The sequence below is a fragment of the Odocoileus virginianus genome, chromosome 15 (assembly GCF_023699985.2).
Source record: "Odocoileus virginianus isolate 20LAN1187 ecotype Illinois chromosome 15, Ovbor_1.2, whole genome shotgun sequence".
NCBI classification, from domain to species: Eukaryota; Metazoa; Chordata; class Mammalia; order Artiodactyla; family Cervidae; genus Odocoileus; species Odocoileus virginianus.
The window spans coordinates 60,766,611-60,780,691 of record NC_069688.1 but is presented as its reverse complement, the minus strand read 5'-3'; the positions used below and the strand labels follow the sequence as shown (position 1 = coordinate 60,780,691).

At 41.3% G+C, this 14,081-nt stretch overlaps 1 protein-coding gene across 3 annotated transcripts in view; it reads left to right on the top strand.

Annotated features, from left to right (window-relative positions):
• CPNE3 (copine 3) overlaps positions 1 to 3,562 on the top strand; it is a 47,969-nt gene extending 44,407 nt beyond the window's left edge. For all 3 annotated transcript variants that reach the window (XM_070477433.1, XM_070477434.1, XM_070477435.1), the window contains one exon: positions 386 to 3,562. In XM_070477433.1, the coding sequence (XP_070333534.1) occupies positions 386 to 496 (111 nt within the window). In that variant the 3' untranslated portion in view covers positions 497 to 3,562. The remainder of the gene's footprint in view (positions 1 to 385) is intronic.
• Positions 3,563 to 14,081: the final 10,519 nt, after the last annotated feature.

The window sequence follows — 14,081 nt, the reverse complement described above, 5'->3', positions numbered from 1 at the left end:
GCTACCTTTGGAGGAAACTGGGTAATGGGTACATGTGACCTCTCTGCACTATTTGTAATTATTTCAGAATAAAAAGTTAAAAAAATTAATACTCAGAGAATGAAAGACCCACATTTAAAAGTTGAAAAGCAAAAGAACCAACATCATTAAATGCCAAAATGCAGGCACCAAAAAAGGACTTGTTAAATGTGAGCCTACTAAGGCATTCCTGAGTAACATTGGTTTATTGCATGTTTCGTGGACTATTCTCGAGACAAGATACAAACCTAGAAATTGGAAATTAACTGCTTTTTCCTGGTGGGTGAGGAATTCCTAGTCTTTTATCAAAATCCCAGTTAAAAATTTGGTTGCTAATAAAATTGCTTTGATTTTATCTGTTCATAAGGCTCCGAAAGAAGCACTTGCTCAAAGCGTCTTGGCGGAGGTCCCCCAGCAGGTGGTGGGCTACTTCAACACATACAAACTCCTTCCTCCCAACAACCCGGCTGCTAAATGAGAGGCGCTCTGGCCGTGCCCGCAGGATTCCTTTGTAAAGCTGTGTGGAGCAACAGATTTCTCTCCATCCCAAATCGTGAATCTGTCATCTTACACCCTTCTCGCAAACCCCACCATTTACGATGCAAACCTAGTTCTCTATGGAGTATGTCTATTTAAAGCATTCTTTTTATACTTTTTTGGAGGAAAGTGCTAACTTAGTCTTTGCCCAATCAATTCAGTGATTGCTAGTGATTTACAGTAATTGCAGTGAGGCTATTTGGATTAGAAACCGGTGTGAGAAAAGTAAAAGTTCTTGTTGTTTGCTTTCATATGATGAAAATGCTGTTTCTGAATGTTTGTCAATGGAAAGAACGGGAAATTGTTGGAGCAATGTGATGTACAGGTTGCTATGCTCTGCTCTAGGTGATAAATGTTTTATAAGCTGATGTCCACACCAGATGACGAGTTTCTTAAATTAGATGATACTGAATTTGTATCTAGAACTATATTTTATGCTTTTCTGTGGGATGAAACTACCTTCACCTGCGTGTGAGTTTTGCTGCAACTTAGACATGCACAGTTCAAAACAGAATGCATCCTCGTTAAGACTTCATGAGAAGTCCCAAATTAGAAAGGAAGGCACATACATATTCAGTTCTTAAAAATGTAAAATCACAAGTAAAAGGAACTTCCTGTAAGCCATTTTATTTGCCTGCCTAGGTCTTTCATATAAATTGTTTAATACTCTAAACATGGTTGGATTTGACCTTTTCATTGATTGTATGTGACACTTGGGATTCTGTATGTGCATTAATGATAGCTTGTCCTAGACTCAGCATTATTAGATGATTTCAACTGGAGTTTGTGAAAATGGGTAGGACTGGGTTTGTCCAGGAAAGTTATAAGGACCAAACATGTAAAAAATTCGGAATTCCACTTTCTATTAGTTAATGAAAGACTTTACTTATTAAAAAAGGCAAGCTTTATATTTTCCTTGCAAAGGAAGCATACATTGATTTCTCCATTTGTATAGATTCATTTAGACATTTTCTCCTTTTTTTTTAAGTTTTAAAGACATTTTTACTCTGATTTTTTAAAACTCATGATAATGGTTATTAATCAAAATCCTATTTTACATTTTAATGACATGCTGCTTCCTATGCCCAGAATGTATGGTATTAAGCAGAAACCTATTATAACTTATAAAAAATATCCAACTGCTGCATAGGATAGAGTGGACTTAACATGCTTTTTTTTTTTTTAGTATTTTTTTTTCCTGATGTTTACACTTTAGAATATAATAGTTAGCAAACATTACCTTTTCAGAGTAGATTAAGGTTTTACTGAGGACCTGTGTGCCAAGTACTATGCACGTCCATATGCTGGCTGGTCATCTTGGACATCTGGATACTGAGGATGGCATGTCGGTCACAGATCCGTAAGTGGATGCACCCTGTGCCGACGTGCCTTCCGGTCTCACTGAAAATGCACCACCACGTGGGTCTTGTGTTTCCTGAACTGTTTGAAGGAAGCGAGCCTCAGCCATGAACAGCTTTTGGCTTCTCAGAAGCCGCTCGTTGCCCAGGTCAGGGAGAGGGGGTCTGCTGGCCGTCGTGGGTGCCCACCCCAGGCGAGCAGTTGACGCTTTCCCACCTAGCCAGCTGGCCTCTGGACGTGCGTTGTTAACCTGAAGGTACTTAGCTAGTCGTCTGTTACCCTACAGTATGACTCATTGGATGACAAGCCATCTTGACGTCAGTCAGGAGAGGAGTAAACTGCTGACTCTTCCAGGAGTTCGCAGCCTTTGTTGTCTAAGATGTCCTACTTTCAGTTCTCTTTGTGTCCTGGGGAACAGCCTGTATATATTGCTTTGGTTTTCAGAATTTTCTTTTTTGAACATATGCGTCCTTTAAAGGAAACATTTGCATGTGAGCTCAGTGTATTGGAAGACAGGAGTAGAGGTTCTCGTTTGAAGCTGGGGTGGGGTCCAGGGGTCTAGGGCTCACTGGGCCCCGTCCTCAGTCTCCTGAACCCGATCCTGGTGCACCGCGGTCGTCTGCACAGGGTACCTGGGGACCGCTGGTCAAAAGCATTCATTGCTTTCATCAGCCAAATCAGCGTTCTGTCACCACTGTCATTGATTTGGTCTTCATAACTTTATATTCTGATTTTAACCAGAATTGTTCCCTTTTGAAAATTAATTTTATATTATTCATTCTTGATTTGCTTCATCAGTAAGTGCTATTATTCAGAAGACCTGTGATTCCAGTAGATTAGGGGAATTGATACCTTTTTGCAGTTTTGAATAAAAGCATTTATAATTTCTAAATTATCATTTATAAAATTCTTATAGCTTCAACATTTTATGTCATCACATGCTGATTTAGTATTGTTTTATATTAAAATAGTTCTTTTCCCTATTGTGCTACCATTCATTCAAGTGCCATTAAAGTCCTTAAAATGCATTTAAAGAAAAAAATAGCCAAGTTGACTTTCACATCTCATACAAACAGATATATTGCAAACATATATGAGGGTGACTGTACCTTGGGTGGATGTAATATTTCTCACATCTGCCTGTACTGAGAGAATAGCAATTAGCATGGTCATGTCACCTTGTGCTTGGAATTGAAAATTTTAAGATCAGAAAAATCTAAAGTCAGATCAGGGATTTACAGCTGTCTACTTTGGTAGTGCCTTAGGCAGCCTTTCCAGAGTAAATTCAGGGTCCCCTTGTTGCCTGTGCCTTATTTAACATACTTTGCCATATTAATTGTGTAAATTTTCTGGAAAATCATCTTCAATAAAATATCTCCTAGTCTCTTTATATGTGTGGTTGGTAGTCATGGAAGTGACACATACGGTAAACCAGAAGTTTGGTTGAAATCTCGAGAGACTCTTGTGGTTTTATGTCATATTTGGTGATAAATGTGTAAGTTACTAATATATGAATTGATGTTAAGTATATCTTCCATTTGGATAAAGTCATTTCTTGATGTGTTACAATAGTACCTTGTTTTTATTTTTTTTCTTTCTTCAAATGATATTGGTCGAAAAGTTAGAAATAAAGTTAGTGCTTTAATCAGCCTGTATTCCATGTTTTTCTGAATTAAACAGTTTGGGGGGTTTATTCTTTTATGGGGTGTAATCACTTAAAGATATTGTATTCAAGGTATTTTTCAGGGTACAGTAAGGGAACAGTCCTCAGCTTAACTACAGTGCTTGCATGAGAATTACAGCGCTCGTATTTTATCAGTTGTGTTGGACATGACAGTATATTCACCTAACTTTTTTTTTTTAAGTGCTTCTATCATGTTGCAGTGATCCGGCAAGGTCTTGGGGGGAACAGTGGTGACCTCAGTAGCCAAAGTTGCCACCTTCATGGAAATAATGGACTGGAAGAACAGGGGTCTCCTGCATTGCAGGTGGATTCTTTACTAACCGAGCCACCACGGAAACCCAGTCGTTTAGTACTAGCAATCAACAGGTGAAGTCAAAGTGGTGATATTTCTTACTAACCTCAAAGAGTTTATGATCTAATATGAGAACGGAGACAGTACATGACGCTAAAACAAGAAAGGAGCAAGGCGAGGCAGCGGGCTGTAGGAGCGGGCCTTCGCCCGCGGACCTCGCGGATGGTGCAGCCTGCAGAGCCCGCAGGTTCGCTGGGGCCCCGGAGCCCGAGAGCGGGTCCTGGGCCCCGCGCACCACGGTGTGCTGTGCCTGCTTGCCCGTGGCCTGCGCCAGCTGCTGCCTGAGCACGGAAAGGAGCCTCCGGCTCGGGGGCGCTTTGATGGTCCCTGAGAATGCCCCCTGCAGGACGCACGGGCCGCGGGGACCCGCAGAGGCAGCAACCGACTCCCGCCCACACTGCACCCTAGCCCTTCAGTCCTCTGTGGTCAAGAGTTCAGTTCACTCACTCAGTCGTGTCCGACTCTTTGCGACCCCATGGACTGCAGCTCGCCAGGCCTCCCTGTCCGTCACCAACTCCTAGAGCTTACTCAAACTCACGTCCATTGTGTCTGTGATGCCATCCAACCATCTCATCCTCTGTCGTCCCCTTCTCCTCCTGCCTTCAATCTTTCCCAGCATCAAGGTCTTTTCTAATGAGTCAGTTCTTCGCATCAGGTGGCCAAAGTATTGGAGCTTCAGCTTCAGCATCAGTCCTTCCGATGAATATTCAGGACTGATTTCCTTTAGGATGGACTGGCTTGAGCTCCTTGCAGTCCAAGGGACTGTCAATAGCCTTCTCCAGCAACAGTTGGAAAGTATTAACTCTTCCGTGCTCAGCTTTCTTTATAGTCCCTCACATCTGTACGTGACTACTGGAAAAAACCATAGCTTTGACTATTTGGACCTTTGCAGGCAAAATGATGTCTCTGTGTTTTAATACACTGTCTATGTTTGCCATAGCTTTCCTTCCAAGGAGGAAGTGTCTATTTCCCATCGCTTCATGGGAAATAGAAGGGAAAAAATTGGCAGCAGTGACGGATTTTATTTTCTTGGGCTCCAAAATCACTGGGGACAGTGACTGCAGCCATGAAACGAAAAGGTGCTTGCTCCTTCGGAGGCAAGCTGTGACAGGAGTCCAGAAGGGACCCTGAACACTTTCTGGCCAGATGCTCCTCCCTCCCTGGCCTCCAGGGTCCGCTGTGCCCACCAGGACCAGGGCGGGGCCTGCTCTTCCTCACCAGCTGCGTCTTGACGGCTCTCACTCTAATCTCCACGTCTTTTCTGTGAACCCATATTCTGACTACACCCCTCTTCTCTCAGACACCTCTGTCCTTGGGAACTCAGTCATTCGTTTGCATCTTCTGAACAATTCATACCTGCATTTTCTGAACAAGTCCTTCATGTTTCTATTCTAATGAAAACCTGGCTGTCTTTAAGAATCTTCCCCCCTCTGCAGCTCTCTCGAGTGGTTCTTCTCTCTTCCCGATCCACCGCTGGGCTTGGAAGCCGGTGAGGTGTACCCCTAAGTCCTCCTCTCTGCTTTCAGATGACCTTCTCCTACTCTAAGACAACCAGCTCTGATCCTTGGACCAGACCACACTCTGTCCCTCATCCTCGTAATCGTTTTCTCCCGCTTACCTCAGCCCTTACTCCTAAGGTCATACCTTGTCATTATCAATTACAATGCCCTCCCTAATCTCAATTTCAGGTACTCCAATTTTCTAGCAATAACCCACTTTCCAACTTACTCCCTCTAGTAGTAAAACTCCAACCAATCATTCTCCATCAGTGCCTTCAATCCACTAAACCTTCCAAGTGTTCAATGACTTCCGTGGCGTGAACCCCTCCTCCTTTTCTAGGCTTACCTGGTCTTTGCCTTGGCCATTCTGCTCCCACCACGTGGGTGTTCTTGCTCTTGGTTAAGTTTGCACGGCATCCTCCTGGCTCAGGGCTTTCTCGATGCTGCTCCCCTTCCTGCAGAACCCTTCCTGGTCGCTGGTGAGCCTTGCCCCCTCACCTCTTTCAGATCTTCATTCCAAAGTGAGGCCTTTGCTGACCATCCTGTTTAAAATTGTACCTCTCTCCCCAGAACATTCTGTCTCCATTCTGTGCTTAGGTTTTTTGTTTTTTTTTTCTCCATAAATTTAATTTTTATTTTATATTGGGCTATAGTTGATTTACAATATTGTGTTAGTTTTGGGTGTACAGAAAAGTGATTCAGTTATACATATGCATACATCCATCCTTTTACAAATTCTTTCCCTATTTAGGTTATTACAGAATACTGAATAGAGCTCCCTGTGCTATACAGAAGGTCCTTGTTGATTATCTGTTTTACATATAGTAGTGTGTATATATGAATCCCAGACTCCGCCTATCCAGCTTTCCTTCTTCCCACAAACTTTCGTCTTTGGTAACCATAAGTTTGTTTTCAAAGTCTGTGAGTCTGTTTCTGTTTTGTAAATAAGTTCATTTTTGTATCATTTTTTTTTAGATTCCATGTATAAGTGATATCATATGATATTTGTCTTTCTCTGTCTGACTTACTTGACTTCATATGATAATCTCTGGTTGCAACTATGTTGGTGCAAATGGCATTATTTTATTCTTTTTCATGCCTGAGTAATATGCCATCATACACACACACACACACACACACACACCACATCTTCTTTATCCATTCCTCTGTTGAAAGACATTTAGGTTGCTCCCATTTCCTGGCTATTATAAACCACACTGCAATGAACATTGGGGTGCATGTATCTTTTTGAATTGTGGTTGTGGTTTTCTCCGTATGTATGCCCAGGAGAAGGATTGCAGGATCATATGGTAGTTCTTTGTTCAGTTTCTTAAGGAACCTCCTTACTGTTCTCCATAGTGGCTATACCAATCTACATTCCCACTGACAGTTTGGAGAATTCGTTTTCTCCATACCCTCTCCATGATCGTCATTTTGACTGGTATGAGGTGTTACCTCTTTGTAGTTTTGATTGGCATTTCTTTAGTAATTAGTGATGATGAGCATCTTTTCATGTGCATGTTGGCCATCTGTATGTCTTCTTTGGATAAGTGTCTGTTTAGGTCTTCTGCCCATTTCTGGATTGGTTTGCTTGTTTTTTAAATACTGAACTGCAAGAGCTGTTTGTGTATTTTGGAGATTAATCCCTCTCAGTCACATCATTTGCAAATGCTTTCTCCCACTCTGTGGCTTGTCTTTGCATTTTGTTTAATGATTTCCTTTGCTTTGCAGAAGCTTTCAAGTTTAATGAAGTCCCATTTGTTTATTTTTGTTTTTATTTTGCCTATGTTTTTCTCTAAGAGTTTTATAGTATCTGTCTTACATTTAGATCTTTAATTCATTTTGAGTTTACTTTTGTGAATGATGTTAGAAAATGTTCTAATTTCATTCTCTTATATGTAGCTGTCCAGTTTTCACAGCACCACTTATTGGAGAGACTATTTTTCTATTCTATATTCTTGCTTCTTTTGTCATTGTTTAATTTGCCATAGGTTCATGGGTTTATTTCTGGGCTTTCTGACCTGTTCCATTAATCTACATTTTTCTTTTTGTACCAGTACCATACTATATTGATGACTGTAGCTTTGTAGTATAGTCTGAAGTCAGGGAACCTGATTCCTCCAGCTCTGTTCCGCCCCCCCAGGATTGCTTTGAAACTGTAGATTTCCTTGGGTAGTATAGCAATTTTGGCAGTATCAATTCTTCGAATCCAAGAACATCTATTGGCATCATCTTTGATTTCTTTCATCAACATCTTATAGTTTTCAGAATACAGGTCTTTTGATTCCTTAGGAATGTATATTCCTGGGCATTTTATTTCCCTGTTTGGGTCTTATTTGTTTTCTTGTTATTTCCACCCACTGACATGTCAGTTTCAAGAAAGCAGGGATTTTTTTTTAAATTTTGTTCACTGTCTGGAAAAGAGCTTGGCATTAACTAGGCCCTCCCTACTAATCATCAAGAGAGTGAATGAATCTGGTATGTATTACAGCACAGAGAGGGGCAGAAGTTAATGCATGTGAGAAAACATTGAAGTTTAGAGTGGGGAGATTTTCTTCTAAATCTGGGTAGCAGCTAGAACAATGGAGAGATCTGGAAGAACTTCATGGGTGGTTTGGCATTTCATCTGGGGTTTGATGGTTACATAGAGTTTTATCATGTAAAGAAGAGACTCCAGATCAAAAAATAGACATTGTCCATGGGTTGAAGTCAGAAAGTAGGGTGAGCTGGGAACATTATTGGTACAGGGAAATGAACATGTGCTTGTACTAACCCTTTTATTTCATAATTGAATCTTTTTACTCACTTTTACAAATGGCATATCAAAATCGCAATTGTATTCATCTTTCACATTCCTAGTTTAATGAAATCTGTGGTTAGTTCATTTCTGAAGGACAAGATAAATTTGAAAGTTTCCTGTCAAATTTGGAGTATAAATACAGTATTAAAATGGCAGACTTAAGCACCATTTTGCTCTATGAAATCTCAGGAAATGCACTTGTTTATTTCAAAAAGTCCTTCAGGTAGATGCTACTTTTTCAAGCTTGTCCATCATCTTCCTGTTTGAAAAGCAGTGTGGTATCTTTTTTCTTGGATTTTGCCATCACACACACATCTGATGTGATCCTGGATTTTGTATTATGTTTTGTATACTAGCAGCATGGAGTAGGAATCTCTAAATTCAAGTCCGAGGTTTTGGAATAAATAACACAGCTTGGTTTATTGAAAGCTGGGTGCAAGAAACCACATCATGAGTCTGTTTAGTAGCACTTAGCATGCCCTGTGTGCTGAATTCTGTATTACATAGGAGTCTCAGCGCAGCAAGTTTTAGTAAACTTGCAGCAGAATTGTTGTGTGTGGCGGGCAGAGATAACCACAGGAGCAAAGGACAGGTGGGGCTGTGACCTTCCAGGTACGCCTCTCTTTCCTCATCTGGGAGGGTTATTGTCTAGAAATGTCAGCTTGTATTTCTTAATGATTCACGTTTATTTGACCTTTGCGGTGTCACATTCTAGTCACAGAAGTTATAGTAGGAAAAATACTGCTAGTTGTAGAAACTCATAGAGGAAAGTATCAAATTTTACTACAGTGTATATGGGTAGAGTGCTTAAAACTTGAGCTTCAAGTATCTTTTGTCTGATTAGACATAATCAATTTCAGGACAGCATAATGATTAATATCTTCTGAAGATTTTTAAAAATTCCTCCTAGGTAGATAAAAGAATTATTTTTAGTATAGAATAAGTCCAAATTACAGAAAGTATAGATGCTTCTCTTGTTAGCATCCTATGAGGCATTTTTCATGTAATGCATAACTAAAATGAAACATAATATGTTATGTTTTATTTTAGGGTTAATTAATACCAGTTAAGTCAAGATGTTCCCTAGACTATGGAGAGGGACCATGTTACTCTCCTGTGGGTGTACTTGGAGATTCTAGCTCATTTCAATACAACATGCTGTATAGTTGTACATTTTAAAAATGATTTCAAGTTCAAAGTTCTTGTTCTATTTTAAATAAAGGTTTTATTTATCTTTGGCATGGTCTGTGTGTAGGGTTGCCAGATTTAGCAAACAAAAACACAAGTTTAATTTGACATCAAGTTAAATCTGAATTTCAGATAAACAAAGGATAATTTTTTAATATAGACATATCCTAAATTTGGCATGGGACATACCTATACTAAAAAATTATTCATTAACTGGGTGTTCTGTATTTTTGGGGGCAATCTACCTGGATGATAGATTGCAAAAATGGCCCAAATCCTTCCCTTCTCTGTATCTATCCCTTTTGCAGTAACAATTGTTATTTTAAGTCCTTAAGTTTTAATTAGCAAAGGAAACTGATCTAGGCTAACAATGCAAAGGGGAGCTAGGCGTTTTTTTAAAACTAGAGGAGAGTTCATACATTGTGCTGAGTTTTAAAGCCCACAGATAAAAGTAAGGTAGGAGATATTTTTTGTAATTAATTTTGAGCAAATAACGCTTGAGGGTGACTTCAAGAAATCAGAGGAAACTGCTTGTTGAATGCACTTGGCCCCACAGGAAAAAAATTCCCTTTTGTAAAAAGACATTGCATCTTTGGCCATGTAATGTTCATAAAGGGTAGAACTCCTGCTGAGTGGATTCCCACTTTCTAGTTCCTTCTTTGCAGACCTTTTCAGGATACCTTCCTTTTAACCAGTGTTTTGCGTTACACCTTTGGTGACTCATCACTTGAGGTAGGATTCTGGTGGGGGTGGGGAGAGAACTTTCATATATCTCTGCATCACCAATTAGCCAGTTAGTCAACAGCTGCTTGTCAACTAGTTAAATGATTAATGGTCATGGGCTCTCACGGGTCCAGAGAAAAGAGATGGATGGCTTAGCACAGTAGTAGAAGAAAGAAAGAACAGGGGAAAGCTCAGTTTTTATCTCTGGGAACCCCTGGATATCTGGGTTTTGACTCTTAGTCAAGAAAAGCGTGGTGGGATTTATAAGGTGGTGTTTAAAGTGCCAAACTCCGAGGGTGACCGCCAGAATCAGTTTTCACTGAAAGTTTTTTAGTGATCTCACTGGTTAGTCAGCCAGCCTCGTATATGTGGCTCCAGGGATATAGGATCCCCATTGGGCACCTCAGCTTTGAACTCTCCTGAAGCATAGGTTCCTTACATAGATGTGAGTAGTTCAGTCCTAAAACGTGTGATCAGGTCCTAGTGGGACTAAGACATAGAGCGTTCATGGGAGGTTAGGCAGACCTTCCGGTGCTTGCCTGGGCAGCTCTCCTCTTTCTGCCTGGTATCCAATTGCCTTTAGATAAAACCCCGTGAAGTGTGCGCATGCTCTGTGGAGTGTGGTGAGCCCTTTCCAATATCCTAACCCAGGAAATCTTTGTCCTCATAACGATCAAGTGCAAGTTAATGAGGAGGGCATGGCAACCCACTCCAGTATTCTTGTCTGGAGAATCCCAAGGACAGAGGAGCCTGGCGGGCTACAGTCCATAGGGCTGCAAAGAGTGGGACACAACTAAAGTGACTTAGCATGCACGCACGCAATGCTAGATTTAGTTTGCATTCCCTGGAAGGCACAATGTGTAGGCAAGGAGACTGTGGAAGAAGGCCCTGCAGGGAAACGCGTCAGTGCTGACCTGTAGTCCTGAGCACGCGGAGCCGGGGCTGCGGCAGGAGGCTGGAGAACTGGCGGGAGAGAGCACGCCCGTGGGGAGTTTGGGGACCAGGTCGGGGGGTGTTCTACTCCCGTGGCACTTGGAAGACTTTGTCAGCAGCAGTGAGACACAGTGTTACTTGAAATTGAGTGTAGAATATTGGAAGATACACCCTACTTCTTGAGGGGATCTGGGTAAGAAAGAGAAAGCCTGAATGAGTACTTTGTGGGTATTGATAAATTCTCAGCTGAGGGAAGTGAAAAGAGTATAGAAGAATGAGACCTTGAGGGCTCCATGCCTTGAAAAGCCAGATATTTTTCAGCAGAAATCTCAGAAGTAACTCCAAGGCCTGGCATACTGATAAAGGCAGACTCGAAGAGGCTGGTCCTGGTCTCAGCACTGGGTGGAGGAACACCACACTTCATTTGGGGATTCCATTTACTTTCAGTTCAGTTGCTCAGTCCTGCCAGACTCTTTGTGACCCCATGGACTGCAGCACGCCAGGCCTCCCTGTCCATCACCAACTCCTGCGAGTTTACTCACTCATGTCCATCGAGTTGGAGATGCCATCCAACCATCTCATCCTCTGTCGTCCCCTTCTCCTCCTGCCTTCAATCTTTTCCAGCATCAGGGTCTTTTCAAATGAGTCAATTCTTTGCATCAGGTGGCCAAAGTATTGGAGTTTCAGCTTCAGCATCAGTCCTTCCAATGAATATTCAGGACTGGTTTCCTTTAGGATGGACTGGTTGGATCTCCTTGCAGCCCAAGGGACTCTCAAGAGTCTTCTCACAATTCCAAAGCATTAATTCCTCAGTGCTCAGCTTTCTTTATAGCCCAACTCTCACATTCACACATGACTACTGGAAAAACCATAGCTTTAACTAGACGGACCTTTGTTGGCAAACTCATGTCTCTGCTTTTCAATATGCTGTCTAGGTTGGTCATAACTTTTCTCCAATTAACTTAGCTACCTTTTACTGAACACATGCTGTTAGTTATGCTATCCTGGGGTGGGGGCAACCCCACCTTGTGCAACCCCACCTTTCATTTTTTTTTTTTTTAGACAATTAATGTTCTTTTATTTTTGTTTTTTTTTTTAGACAATGTTCTTTTATTTATTTTTTTTAAGCTACTTTTTTTTTTTTTTTTACTTTACAACATTGCAGTGGTTTTTGTCATACATTGAAATGAATTAGCCATGGATTTACATGTATTCCCCATCCCGGTCCCCCCTCCCACCTCCCTCTCCACCCGATCCCTCTGGGTCTTCCCAGTGCACCAGGCCCGAGCACTTGTCTCATGCACCCAACCTGGGCTGGTGATCTCTTTCACCCTAGATAATATACATGTTTCGATGCTGTTCTCTTGAAACATCCCACCCTCGCCTTCTCCCAGAGTCCACAAGTCTGTTCTATACATCTGAGTCTCTTTTTCTGTTTTGCATATAGGGTTATCGTTACCATCTTTCTAAATTCCATATATATGTGTTAGTATGCTGTAATGGTCTTTATCTTTCTGGCTTACTTCACTCTGTATAATGGGCTCCAGTTTCATCCATCTCATTAGAACTGATTCAAATGAATTCTTTTTAATGGCTGAGTAATATTCCATGGTATATATGTACCACAGCTTCCTCATCCATTCGTCTGCTGATGGGCATCTGGGTTGCTTCCATGTCCTGGCTATTATAAACAGTGCTGCGATGAACATTGGGGTGCACGTGTCTCTTTCAGATCTGGTTTCCTTGGTGTGTATGCCCAGAATTGGGATTGTACCTGTAAAAGAATGAAACTAGAACACTTTCTAACACCATACACAAAAATAAACTCAAAATGGATTAAAGCTCTAAACATAAGACCAGAAACTATAAAACTCCTAGAGGAGAACATAGGCAAAACACTCTCCGACATAAATCACAGCAGGATCCTCTATAACCCACATCCCAGAATTTTAGAAATAAAAGCAAAAATAAACAAATGGGACCTAATGAAACTTAAAAGCTTTTGCACAACAAAGGAAACTATAAGCAAGGTGAAAAGACAGCCCTCAGATTGAGAGAAAATAATAGCAAACGAAGCAACAGACAAAGGATTAATCTCAAAAATATACAAGCAACTCCTCCAGCTCAACTCCAGAAAAATAAATGAACCAATCCAAAAATGGGCCAAAGAACTCAACAGACATTTCTCCAAGGAAGACATACAGATGGCTAACAAACACATGAAAAGATGCTCAACATCACTCATTATCAGAGAAATGCAAATCAAAACCACAATGAGGTACCATTACACGCCAGTCAGGATGGCTGCTATCCAAAAGTCTACAAGCAATAAGTGCTGGAGAGGGTGTGGAGAAAAGGGAACCCTCTTACACTGTTGGTGGGAATACAAATTAGTACAGCCACTATGGAAAACAGTGTGGAGATTTCTTAAAAAGCTGGAAATAGAACTGCCATATGACCCAGCAATCCCACCTTTAATTTTTAATCAGAAATTTTTTTTGAAATTCATAAGGGAAAATGTCTCCCCCATCTATGTTTTTTACCAGGTTCTCACTGTCCCCTTCATATATTTCACATTTTAAAGCAAAGTATGGAATTGTTATCAACAGTGGGTTGTAGGCTTGGTGTCTGTTAGGAACTAGGAGGTGATAAGACCCTGTGGTTTTATGTAGAATGAATGAATGTATCAGAGTTTGTTGAGAGAAGTGTTGTCGACATCTGTGGAGGTTGTGTGTGTGTGTGTGTGTGTGTGTGTGTGTGTGTGTGTGCTCAGGTGCTAAGACATGTCCAACTCTTTGTGCCCACGTGGACTGTAGCCCACCAGGCCCCTCTGTCCATGGGATTCTCCAGACAAGAATACTGGAATGGGTTGCCGTTTCCTCTTCCAAGGCATCTTCTGGACCCAGGGATCAAACCCTCATCTCTTGCATCTCCTGCACTGGCAGATTCTTAACCACTGAGCCACCTGGGAAGCCCCATGGAAGTCAC